The sequence below is a fragment of the Orycteropus afer genome, unplaced genomic scaffold (assembly GCF_000298275.1).
Source record: "Orycteropus afer afer isolate SDZICR_OR568_19922 unplaced genomic scaffold, OryAfe1.0 scaffold00028, whole genome shotgun sequence".
NCBI lineage: Eukaryota > Metazoa > Chordata > Mammalia > Tubulidentata > Orycteropodidae > Orycteropus > Orycteropus afer.
Window position 1 is genome coordinate 16304702 of NW_006921615.1, and position 12374 is coordinate 16317075.

The 12374-nt window shown below is 40.1% G+C and overlaps 1 protein-coding gene across 1 annotated transcript in view; it reads left to right on the top strand.

Moving 5' to 3' along the window:
* The window catches only part of SFMBT2 (Scm like with four mbt domains 2), a 299808-nt gene that overhangs the window by 270959 nt on the left and 16475 nt on the right, over window positions 1–12374 (top strand). The window contains exons 16-19 of the mRNA XM_007935449.1: window positions 2992–3167; window positions 7504–7670; window positions 8080–8340; window positions 9264–9392. Of these exons, the coding sequence (XP_007933640.1) occupies window positions 2992–3167; window positions 7504–7670; window positions 8080–8340; window positions 9264–9392 (733 nt within the window). The remainder of the gene's footprint in view (window positions 1–2991; window positions 3168–7503; window positions 7671–8079; window positions 8341–9263; window positions 9393–12374) is intronic.

Here is a 12374-nt window from a genome sequence, read left to right on the forward strand (position 1 = left end):
TCCTTCATGTGAATATTGCCCCTGTGGTGCCCCATGGTCAATTGCTCCAAGGGATGCATCTCCATAGAGTATGTGGATGCATCACCCTGGGTTGAGTGGTCTGCGTGTATGTCTTGTTTACTATTGGGCTGAGAGCTGTCCCCTGGGAGTGAGTTCCACTATAGCAAGCAAAGAGATGGAAACAACCTAAATGTCCATCAGTAGATGAATGGATAACCACATTATGGTACATTCACAATGGAATCAAAACCAAACTCATTGCCATGGAGTTGAACCTGACTCATCGAGACCCTTCCTCAGGTTTCCGAGGCAGTATCACTATGGAAGTACATTGTCCAACCTTCCTTCTGAGGGGTGGTTAGCAGTCAAATGCTTTAGACATTATGCTACCAGAGCTCCTACACAATGGAATAGTATGCTACATTAGATGTACAAATCATCACACAACATGGATGAGCCTGGAGGACATTATACTGAGTAAAATAAGTCGGTCACAGAAGGACAAATATTGTATGAGCCATTACTGTAAAAAGACAAGGGATGGTTTGTTTAAGGAAGGGAACTTACTTTGTAGGTTACCAGTGTAGGGAGGGAAGGAGAGGGCCACATGCTGAGGTGGGAAAGGGGAGGGATCATATGGAAAGAGTCTGTGACTACCATGATAACATTGGGGAAAGGGAGGACATCGAATTATGCACATAAGATATAGACAACAGAGGCTAATACCAGTATATCCACAATACTACATTACCATTCACACCAAACACCAGGCTACAGATAAACACATAAACATCTGAGGAGATCAGATAGGGGTCAGTGAACAGGATTATACTCTAGACCAAGGATAGATTCAGCTGAGGCTAATCTTGCACGGATACCAGTGATACAAAATACCCATAATCCTTACAGAAACAGCAGAAGACAGACACAGAATAATCCCTCACAGACAGCCAGACACTGTGGGAGAGATCTCCAGTGGATCTACTGATTCAAGACCATAGTATTGGGGGACACCAGACTCAATTGGCACAATAAAATACATAAAAATCTTGTTCCACAACCTACATTGATAAGTAGCAACTGGGGTCTTAAAAGCTTTCAAGTGACCATCTAAGATGCAGCTAATGGTCTCCTATTAGCTGGGAAGTGAAGAAGAGTGCAAAAAACTAAGGGCATTTGGAAGCAATCAGCCCTAGGACATGATGGACCTTGAGACCAGAAAAACTAGATGGTGTCTGGCTACCAATGCCAACCACTCAGGAAAGGACCACTGGAGATCCTGGATATAGTGCAAAGACAAATGTAGAAAAAAATTAAAAAAAAAACAATAATGACCAGAATTACTGGTTGGATGGAGCCTGGTGGGACCCCCAATACTATGGCCCTGGGATACACTTCAGACCTAGAGTAAAAATGTAGTCTTTTTAAGTTAGATTTTAATTTAATTTTTTTAATGTTGATATTTTAAAAAATGAATTGAGAGGGAAAAAAGATATTTTTTCCAGTTCCAAAAAAGTTGAAATAAACTCAGTAGAAGTTATATTTATTTATATCACACATTATTCTTTTTGAATGAGATCACCAGTTTTGAATTTAATGTTTATTTGAAAATTAAAAAAAAATCAGAATCTCTTTATTTTATCTTCATACTTGTATAACACATTTGGTGTTCCTGCCAAGTTTCATAATAGACTGATGGATACCTGAATGAATTTGTGAAAGAGCAGGTTTGACAAAGATTTCATGTCATTACCTCATGAATTGATAATGTCAATTTATGTGGGTAGTTCATTCCTTCTGCTTTGGGTTGATTTTGCAGAAACCTCCCTTCCCCCTTGTGGCATGAAGATAAAGGTCCTGTGTGAGTCCCCTCCATTAGACTGCTTTGTAGAGAGGAAAACAAAACGTGTGGTAGGTGAGACCGGAAGTGCAGGTGGCTTCTCTGGAAGCAAGTTTTAGTTCATTGAGCCACTTTTTGCATTCTCAACCTGGAAAGCAAGAAGAGTGGTTACCGTAATGGGCCAGCTACATGTAAGGGCTTTATCATTCCATGTTGCACTTTTATACTTAAGAAATAACAGAAGTCTCTTCCTTTAAGTAATAATTCACCTGAGGTCTGTTAGAGTTCTCTGAGCACCAAAGCTGCTTGCTTCTGAGCTCACGGATTCAGGGAATCCGTATGGACTCTGCTGGTTTCTTATTCATAGGGCTGCTGTACTTTTTTGTTGGTCCTCACCTCCTTTTAAGATCTTTTGGGTTTCTTTCCTTTTAAATGTGACCTTGCCAACCAAGTGGTTATTCCTAATTCTGTTCTGCACAGATACCATTTATAAATAATGGAAATTGCCCCCATTTCAAAAATATGATATGCAGTCTTGATGAAGATACTATTTTATTGTTCTGAATTTGTGTGGTTTTCAAAGCAGAACCAGGGTCCTTACTGCACTAGTGTTGTTGTTGTTGTTATGTGCCGTTGAGTTAGCCCCCAACTCATAGCGACCCCTCCTTGGGTTTCCGAGGCAGTATCATTATGGAAGTAGATTGCCCAACCTTCCTTCCGAGGAGTAGCTAATATTCCCCCCTAAATAAATAAATAAATAGATCGATTGATAGATAGATAGTAGAGCAGCAGGAAAATATACGTTATATTTCGTTATCTTTTGTTTTGAGAATCATGCCCATTAGCTAAGTATATACACTACTGATTTTGGTATTCAATTATATATAATACAATGAGAATATGCTAGAAAGAGATCTTTATTACAGTGAGTTGTTTTGGCATTCTTATTCACATATATTGTACATGATATTGAACATTTCTTAAAATATTGCAATGAGATCACTAGAAACTATAAAAACAAATAAAATGAAAATCACTCACAATATGCTTTGTTGTTAGAAAGTAAAATGGTTGCTTTTGGGATATACTGTCCAAAATAAGTCTGAGTCATAACTTGGTCTTGCCATTGTTTTTCCTTCCTCATGTTTTAGGTATAGAGGCAAAACATACAGAGCAGTGGTCAAGATTGTGCGAACATCTGACCAAGTAGCAGATTTCTGCAGAAGAGTTTGTGCTAAGCTAGAATGCTGTCCAAATTTGTTTAGTCCTGTGTTGGTGTCTGAAAACTGCCCAGAGAACTGCTCCATTCATACTAAAACCAAATACAGTAAGTACAAATAATGAAAAATCATGGGCCCATGGACCTAAAGTGTGATACTTGGCCTTCCTCCCCCATCCCCCACCCCGATAAAAAATAGTTTTTGGATTGTTTTTGTAGGAATTGCTATGGAAGAAATCTTTAAGAATTGCTATTGCTAAGACACTTGCCTGCTAACCAGAAGGCTGGCGGTTCAAACCCACCAGCCACTCCTCGGAAGGAAGGTTGGGCAATCCTACTTCCGTAGTGATACTGCCTCGGAAACCCAAGGAGGGGTCGCTATGAGTCGGGGCCGACTCGACGGCACATAACAACAACAACAACAACAACATTGCAGATACATTTGTGTTTTTAGCCTGGTATAAGGAAGGGATGAGGATGATACCAAAACAAAAAACCAAACTCGTGCCATCAAGTCCATTCGACTCATAGTTGATCCCTCCTTGGGTTTCCGAGGCAGTATCTCTACAGAAAGTAATTGCCCAGTCTTCCTTCCGAGGAGTGGCTAGTGGGTTTGAACTGCTAGCCTTCTGATTATCAGTCAAATGCTTTAGGCACTATGCCACCAGAGCTATACTATCATGAATTCCAGTAGAGTGAAAGATAATTATAATAAAAGTTATTATTAGTAATGGTTAGTAACCAGAATTGCTTAAACTGGGAAACTGTAATTCTTTTGTTGTCCTTCCTTGTTGTTGTTGTTGTTATGTGCCGTCGAGTCGGCCCCGACTCATAGCGACCCCTCCTTGGGTTTCCGAGGCAGTTATCACTACGGAAGTAGGATTGCCCAACCTTCCTTCCGAGGAGTGGCTGGTGGGTTTGAACCGCCAGCCGTCTGGTTAGCAGGCAAGTGTCTTAGCCACTATGCTACCAGAGCTCCTCCTTACCCAGGGAAAATATCCTTAACGTATTCTGCTTCTCCCCTGCTTTTACCATATTCATCAAACCTGCCTCTAGTGGAGTAATCTGAGGATTCAGAAATTATCATTACTTGCTTTGTTCCCGGTTGTTTGGCTTCTCCACCTGTGACTCAGGATTCAGAGGTGTTAACACCTGCCCATTTCATTCTTGCTCTGACCTTTCCCTATCTATAGCACTTGCCTTTAATATACACCACCATCAATCACATTTAGTGACTTTGACCTTCTGTTCATAGAGGTCCTGGGTGTAAGCACCAGGCTACAAACTGAAAGGTTGGTGGTTCAGACTCAACCTAGAGACACTTTGAAAGAAAGACCTGGCAGCCTGCTTCTGAAAGAGCACAGCCTTGAAAACAGTATAGAGTGTGCTTCTACCCTGGCACACATGGGGTCACCATGGGTCAGAGTAAACCAGACAGCAACTGGTTTACTTCTTTATAGTTTGGTTTGGTTTTGGCCTTCTGCTGATAGCCTCTCCCAAACCCTGCCCTTCCTCTACTCAGATGACTTTCTTCTCCACCCACCTTAGCCACTCCCACATGCCTCTACCTCAGATACCTCAAGCTCTAAAAACTTTCTCTCTGGTCTTCAACTTCTGATCATTATGTATCTCTCCTCATTTACCACTAAACCAAGGAGTAGACTGCATCCCAGTTTGTGACCTAGAAGTTCGCTTTGTCAGCCAGTGTTTCAAGATGACTGCTAGAGTATTATGAGGACCCAAGGTGATAGGTGCTCTGTGAGCAGCAGGCCTCTGTGACTTGTCAACTTATCTGTCACAACCAAGAAGCTGAGGCTATTTGAAACACTCTTCAGAGTGTGAATTTCCTTCTGTTATAGATACGTACATGTAGATTTTTAAGATCTATTTTTCACATCTCTACAAAAAATAAGTTACATTTTCTGTTATGATGAACTTCATTTCAATCCGCACATGTTCACTCATGTAAGACTGTAGGCTTATTGAGAAAGCAGGTGCTCTCTGAAGAACTTAAGTCCACGTCATATTACATGTGGCCGGAGAAGACAGTCACCAAAATAGGCTACTCAGTAACAGGTATTCCTGAATGAAAAAAGGAGTTGACTGAGGGCTAAACTTGGCCTTGAATATTTACTTTGAAAATGGACTTCTTTGTATTTTCAGAACACAGGGAGAATCAGGTTATTACAACCTTGGCACAACTGAAATGAATTTAAATATTTTTCTGGGTCTGGTATTATAAAACTTCAGAATCCTAAAATCCCTTGGGTCAGCTTACAGAGAAGATTGCTCATGGTTGAACTAAAGCACCAGTAGGAGGATGATAAAACATTATTGAGGTAGAAGTGAGAGCAGTAAGGGTAGCCATCACCCAGTCTAACTAAGGCTCTAAAAATGTATTACACTTCAGTTGCATTCAGTAAAATCTTTTTTTTTTTTTTAAATCAAACTGCTTTCTTTAAAAATAATTAAAAAAATAAAAATAAAACTGCACCGAACTTGGCTTGCCCACTGGTTTTTTGAGTGTGAAAAAATGCTTATTCATTTATACCTGGTACCTAGAGGTAACCATGAGACAGCATTCACACAACAGTCATTCATAAGTGCTTATCAAGGAGCATAGTCCCAGAAGAACTGGAGATGGGACATTATTTCATGTTCTTGTGCAGTCTTCCCCTTGAGGAGATTGATTAGAGCTTGCAGATACTTGCCACAGCAGGTGTGCATTTCTGTGAGTGACAGGGCTGCAGTGATGTGATTTCTCAACAGTGTTTGTAGATGCCACTCTGGTGGACCCAATTCAAGTGAAAGGAATAGGGAATTTTGGTCCTGAAGGGAGCCTGTACTGTTGTTGGCTCCAACTCATGCAGTCCAAACAAAGCACTGCCCGGTCTTACAGGATATCCACAATGAGTTGCAAATCAGACCATTGTGATACATAGAGTGTTCTTTGGCTGAATTTTGAAATTTCATATTTACCTTTCTTCCTAGTCCATCTTACCCTAGAAGCTCCAATTAAACTTACTCAGCATCACAGCAGCACACAAGCCTCCACTAACAGATGGGGTAACATGAAGTGCATCGGCTGGGAATTGAACCCAGGCCTCCTGCGTGGGAGGCAAGAATTCTCTCCTAACCACCACTGTCCCTATGAGGCTTATGTTAGTTAGTTAGTACCAATAGTCTCATTGGACATACAAGAATATTGAGGTCCAAAATGGCTAGGCATCATATCTATATAATACAAGTCATGGCACAGCAGTGAAGAATACACTGAAGCCATGCTTCACTGTAAAATGCGGGGAGGTCACTTTACACTCAGAGGTTTTCATTTTCAATTCTTTTGGTTCACTCCATCCATAGATAAAGGTTCCTTTTCTATAGTTGGTTCTTGTATGGAATAATGGGAGTTATAATATAGGGCAGTTGAGCCTTTGGTCAGTGACTAAGCTGTTTTGATCATGATCATAATTAAATACTGGATTCTTAGTGGTTTTAATTAGTTGGATATACATTTAATTTATAAAGTACATTAATTTTTATTGAAAGCTGGTAAATAATACTCTAATCAGTGCTGTAAGTGTTCATGTAGATATCTATCCCTGCTGTAGAATTTAGAGAGGGCAGTGATACCAGAGTGAGTTGGGGACCAATTCAGTGGCACCTAACAAGAACAACATAGAATTTATAAGTAATGAGAGTCTCCACCTAATAAGAAAACGAAATATGGATAAGGAGCAATATTTGAAAAGAAAACTGGTGCTTTATTAATTTGCCCTGTGTGCTTAAAAAAACAAACCAAACTCACTGCCACTGAGTCAATCCCAACTTCAAGTGACCCCTCCTTGGGTTTCTGAGGTGGTATCTGTACAGAAGTAGATTGCCTAATCTTCCTTATGAAGAGTGGCTGGTGGGATTGAACTGCCAGCCTTCTGGTTAGTAGCCAAATGCCTTAGGTTCTATGCCACCAGAGCTGTGTGTTTTAGGTCACCATTTTATCTTGGTCAGATCAAGAGATCGGGGAAATGACTCATGATAAGGGCACTCTAGAACATGGTCACTGACTGATCTTCATTGACTGTTCTTCACAGTTCAGACTTGGGAAGCAGTTGTCCAAGCACTCCAGTGGGAGGCAGTTGCCAGCACTGCAACTGTATGCAGTATTTGGGGCAGGGCAAGGAGGCAGCAAGAAAACCCTTTACAAACTGTGGGCGTATCTAACTTTTTCCCCATCTAAATCTGAGGGTGTTGGAGGGATGTTTCCTGTCTGTGGAACTGTTTTCTCAAAATGACAAATTTTTATTGCCCCAAATGAAAGAATGTCTCCTTGTCTTTTACTCTTTTGCCTCCTTCTCTCCCTCTCTTCTTCTCTATTCTCTCTCCCCTTGTATGTATGTGTTTGTGAAGCCACTGACAATGTTTTTAATCATCATTTTCCCTGTAGCCTATTATTATGGAAAGAGAAAGAAGATCATTAAGCCCCCAATTGGTGAAAACAGCATTGAAAGCGGGCACCCTAAACCAGCCAGACGTAGGAAACGTCGAAAATCCATTTTTGTGCAGAAGAAACGGAGGTCTTCTACTGTGGACTTCACGACAGGGTCAGGGGAGGTACGTGCTACTCAAAAGCACTTAAGGCTCTAGTTGGCAAATGTGACTGCTTTGCAACAAGGGCTGCAACTGAAGCCTAAAGCTGAGTGGTTAGAAACAAGAAATTAGAAGAGCCCTCCTCCTTGTTTGTTTTTTAATGTTTTATTGTGTTTTGGTGATGGTTTACATAGCAGTTTAGGATCCCGTTACCCAACTTCTACATAAATAGTTTGGTGACATTGGTCCACCTCCTAATTTGTTGAAGATAGTTAACATTTCCAGCAACTTTAGCTAGGAAAGGGCTACGTTGAGCTAATAGAATTGGCCTTCAGATGCCTCCTTGGACTGTAGTTTCAGTCCACCCTATTTTGTTTACAAAGCTCCCTTTATAAGCCTAACTTATGATAAGTGGATTTCTCGTCTTAACTAGGAAAGTGAAGAAGAGGACCCAGATGTTATGGAGGATGACACAGGGAGTGAGGAAACAGGCTCAGAGCTCCGGGATGACCAGACAGACACCTCCTCCGTGGAAGTTCCCTCTGCCCGGCCCCGCAGGGCAGTCACCCTGAGGAGCAACTCAGAGCCAGAGAGACGCCCTCCTGTGGAAAGAACACGGAGGGGCAGAAAAGCACAACCCCCCTCCCATGTAGAGGAAGATAAGTGCATACCAGCCAAACAAGAAGGAGCAGAGGTAAAGCTCTACAGGCAGAACCCTAAATCTGATGTGCATGGATGACGTTAGGGGATACAGTGTTTATCTCTCATTTTTAAGAAGAAAAAGCATTAGCATTCAGATCTTTGATTTGGGGAAGCTTAAAATATCAGAAACACTAGCAGCTGCTCTAGCTTCGTTTCTAAGTCAAGGGCAAAAGGCTTAGTGATTTTACATCTCAGCAGAGCTAATCATTGAACACCAGAATGGAGTTCTAAGGGAAGTAATAGCATCTCTTTTTCTGGAAAACTTTAAGATGGCAAGAGATTCTTATCCATCAAGAGTAAGTTAGGTGCAGGGAATGAACAGGATAAAGTCATCAAGGTCCCTGTGTGCACTGGATTTCCAGAATTCTGTCTCAGTCTCTCCCATCACTGCCCTGTATTTTGCTTCCCCCTTTATAGGATACTTCCAGGTTATTATAAAATATTAATCAATGTATCTGGTCTTCCCTAAACACATGGGGTTGGTATATGATCAGCTGAAAAGGTAATTGGCACTGTCATCACAAAAGTAAACAGTGGGGAACCAAGGGGACTGGCTCTCTTATATATATTTGGGTAAGCCCCTTATCATCTCTCCTATGCTTTTTTCAATCAGGGATGCTTCACTAGTAAGCTGACCCAAGATTTCTTAAACTTAGGATCCAAGAACTGTTGTCACTATGCCTTTTTTTTTTCTACTCTAAACATACCCAAGTCACTGTAGACAAAGTCATAACCCAGACAGGTTGATAAGAAAATTCCTACAGAACGAAAGGCTCTGGAGCTTGTTAAGATGCCTAACGAGAGACCAAAGGGAAGAGGTAGCTTGTGGTCCAGGAAAGGCTGGCTCAGTCCCAGAGGGTTTTAGAAAAGATGGTGAAGCAATGAAGTGATCTCCTGTTTCCATTCCGTCTGTAGGAAATAAAACAAGAAGAGGAGGAGAGACTTGTCCTGGAGAGCAACCCATTAGAATGGACGGTGACTGATGTGGTCAGGTTTATTAAACTGACAGACTGCGCCCCGTTGGCCAAAATATTTCAGGAACAGGTACGGAGTGCGGAGGGTGGGGGTTCTGCTATATGTTATTTCTCCTTTACACCACAGTTCGATGTTATTTTAAGTCTTTGATTTAATGTTTCATTTAAGGAAAAAAAGCCATGAGGAAAAAATTTTTTCTTAAAGTTTTCCTTAATATCTTGATACCTGTAAAACTTTCAGAGCATACTTTTCTAATTAGTGGCAAAATTACAGCACTTTTGAGGTAGCAAGGATGTTAATCATATTTACCCAGTGTCTCCAGTTTTACAGTTGAGAAACTTACATTTTTCTCAGTGCATACCTTTCTCTGGGTCCCCATTCATTCATCCAGCATGTGTTTATTGAGTGCCTGTAGTATACCAATGTCCCTGGGTGGTGTAAAGTTTAAAGCACTCATCTGCTAAACAAAAGAAAAGGTTGGCAGTCTTGTCCACCCACGGGTACCTTGGAAGAAATGTCTGGTGATCTGCTTCCAAGAAATCAGTCATTGAAAACTCTCTGGAGCACAGTTCTTTTCTGACACACATGGAGTCACCATGAGTTGGAGTTGACTGATACATTATGCCAGGAACTGATAATAGTATGCCAGGCACTACTACTGTAGGTGCAAGAAGATTCTAGTGGTTGAACAGATGAACTACTCCACCTCCTGGACTTCTCTGGAGAAAGTAAAAAACTACTCTCCTCTGGGAAAGCTATGAAGCATATTAATTTTCCCAGAAGGTGAAGGTCACAACCGCATTATCTGACATTAGCTGTGCTTCCTCTCTGGATGATACTTAAAAACAGACAAACAGAAGCAGTTTCATTAGACATGCAGAATATGAGTAATGAGCTTGTCCCTTCATTTAAAACACACAAACAGAAAAGAAAAGAGAAGTGTACGAAATGTGAGAGTTTATGTGATTTGGGGCACGTTGATATACTATAGCTCTCTGGAAAATTAAAATGAAGCAATAAGTTGAAGTCCTGGTTATTGACATGAAGCAATAAGTTGAAGTTCTGGTTAAAACATTGTCCAGTGTAGCATTTCCCAGTCTGGTATTAATTATGGCACTATGAAAAAAAGGACTGTGTCCAAAGACATAATACATGCTGATTAAATAGATTTTAATATGCCAGTGTCTATTCATTCATGTTTATTCAACATACACTAATTAAAGAAATCCTGCTATGCACGTTATAGTATTCAGAAGGATGGAATGTAGCATTCTATCCTAATTTAAAGTTTTGTTTTTGTTTTGCTTTATTTTAAAACTCAAATACCCAGTTTTAACTGAGACATTATAATTTGGGCCTATGGTATACAAAGGACAGAGATTTTCTCTCCTGGATTCCAAGCTCAAGACCATTTGTATAGTGAAAGCTTAACAATCGGCAAATTTGGGGACAGCCCTTACACAGAGTTATCAGTAATAGGCAGGATAGTAGAAACAAGGCTGATTTAGGAAAGACTAAAATACTATATATACTAAGTCTTCCTTGGCTGTACTTCTCAGCCCTGTTTATAATAGTATCTCAGATAGTTTTATGTATTCCTAAATGAAAACTTCTAAGACATGAAACATGTCTGGCACCTTATCACTTCCAGAATCAGGCGATGGGCAAGCCCCTCGTTCCAACTTGCTCTTCTAACTCAGTTAAAAGCTTGCTTCTACGTAGCTACTTATTTCTCTTATAAGAGAGAAAAATGGGTAGTATTTAATTGATAATTGTCTTATTCATATTCAATTTTAAATTTCCAGTTAGGCAGTTTTACCTTTTGCAATAAAAGGCTGTTGCCTACTGGGCTGTCTGAAGTGAGTGGGCACTTGAGTCCTTTTTTATTCAATCAGACCATTAATTACTAATTTTTACTAATTTGTCCTGTCATCATGTAACCCAATCGACAGGGCTCTGATTTGCACGTGGTCTCTGGTGTGTCACTGCAGGCGTTACATCCGATTTTAGATGAACTAGAAGGTACCCAAAGGCTTTATTCACCAGCGTATAAGAGAAATTGCAGTGCATGGAATGATAATAGCTATGTGTGCTCGCTTCTCTGGATGTTATAAATTCAGAAATTATCATAATCTCCAGGAGCATTTGCAAAAATTATAAACTTTCCATTACTGGAATACATACCTTTTAATTCTAAAATGTTATGGCAGCTGCTTAAGAAATCTATACACTATAATTTCATTCTGCAGACATGTACATTATGCAGTATAACTCCACACATTTATAACTGAAAAAAAACAGATGACTACAGGAGTAGATTGCCCAGTTTTCCTTCCGAGGAGTGGCTGGTGGGTTTGAACAGCCAGCCTTCTGGTGAGCAGTCAAATGCCTTCGGCACTATGCCACCGGAGCTCCCAAATAAAATTGTGCCTATTGACTCACCTTTTATGAATCAGTGATATAACAGTAAGCAAACTACCCAAATTAGTGATTTACTTTAATTTAAAAAAAAAAGGGGGGGGGGTGGTTAGCGTATTTTACAGGTTTAGTTCAGTTCTCTCTTTCTACTTCTACAGACTTGAACACCTCCATTTAGAAATTGCCAAGTCTTAAAGTGAACTCTATCAAAATAAATGGAATTTTTCTGTGTACTAAGTATAACTTTAATGCTGTGTATTTTATCCTATCTCATTTCTTAAAAGCTTGCAGTCTGTTTGTGGTAATTCTGTGTTTCATGTAAGTGATTTGCCAGCAGGTCTGAATTAGACAGAAGCATATGTGTAAAAATCAGCTTTGAGGTCTGGTGTGTTGTCTGCAGAATCCTTGGAGGAAAAAAATAAACTTTTTTCTTTTGAACAAAAACAAAAGTTATATATGAGAAGGACTGTGAGACAGAATTCCTCCCACATGGACTTCAAACAACAAAAATATGAATGTAATTGTTTAAAAGTTCTTTCTTGAAGATATCTTTTAGAAAAGCTTATTGTGGAACCAGGTCTTGATTTTTTTTTTTTTTTTTTTTTTGAAGACGGCATACGAGATGTCGAGCAG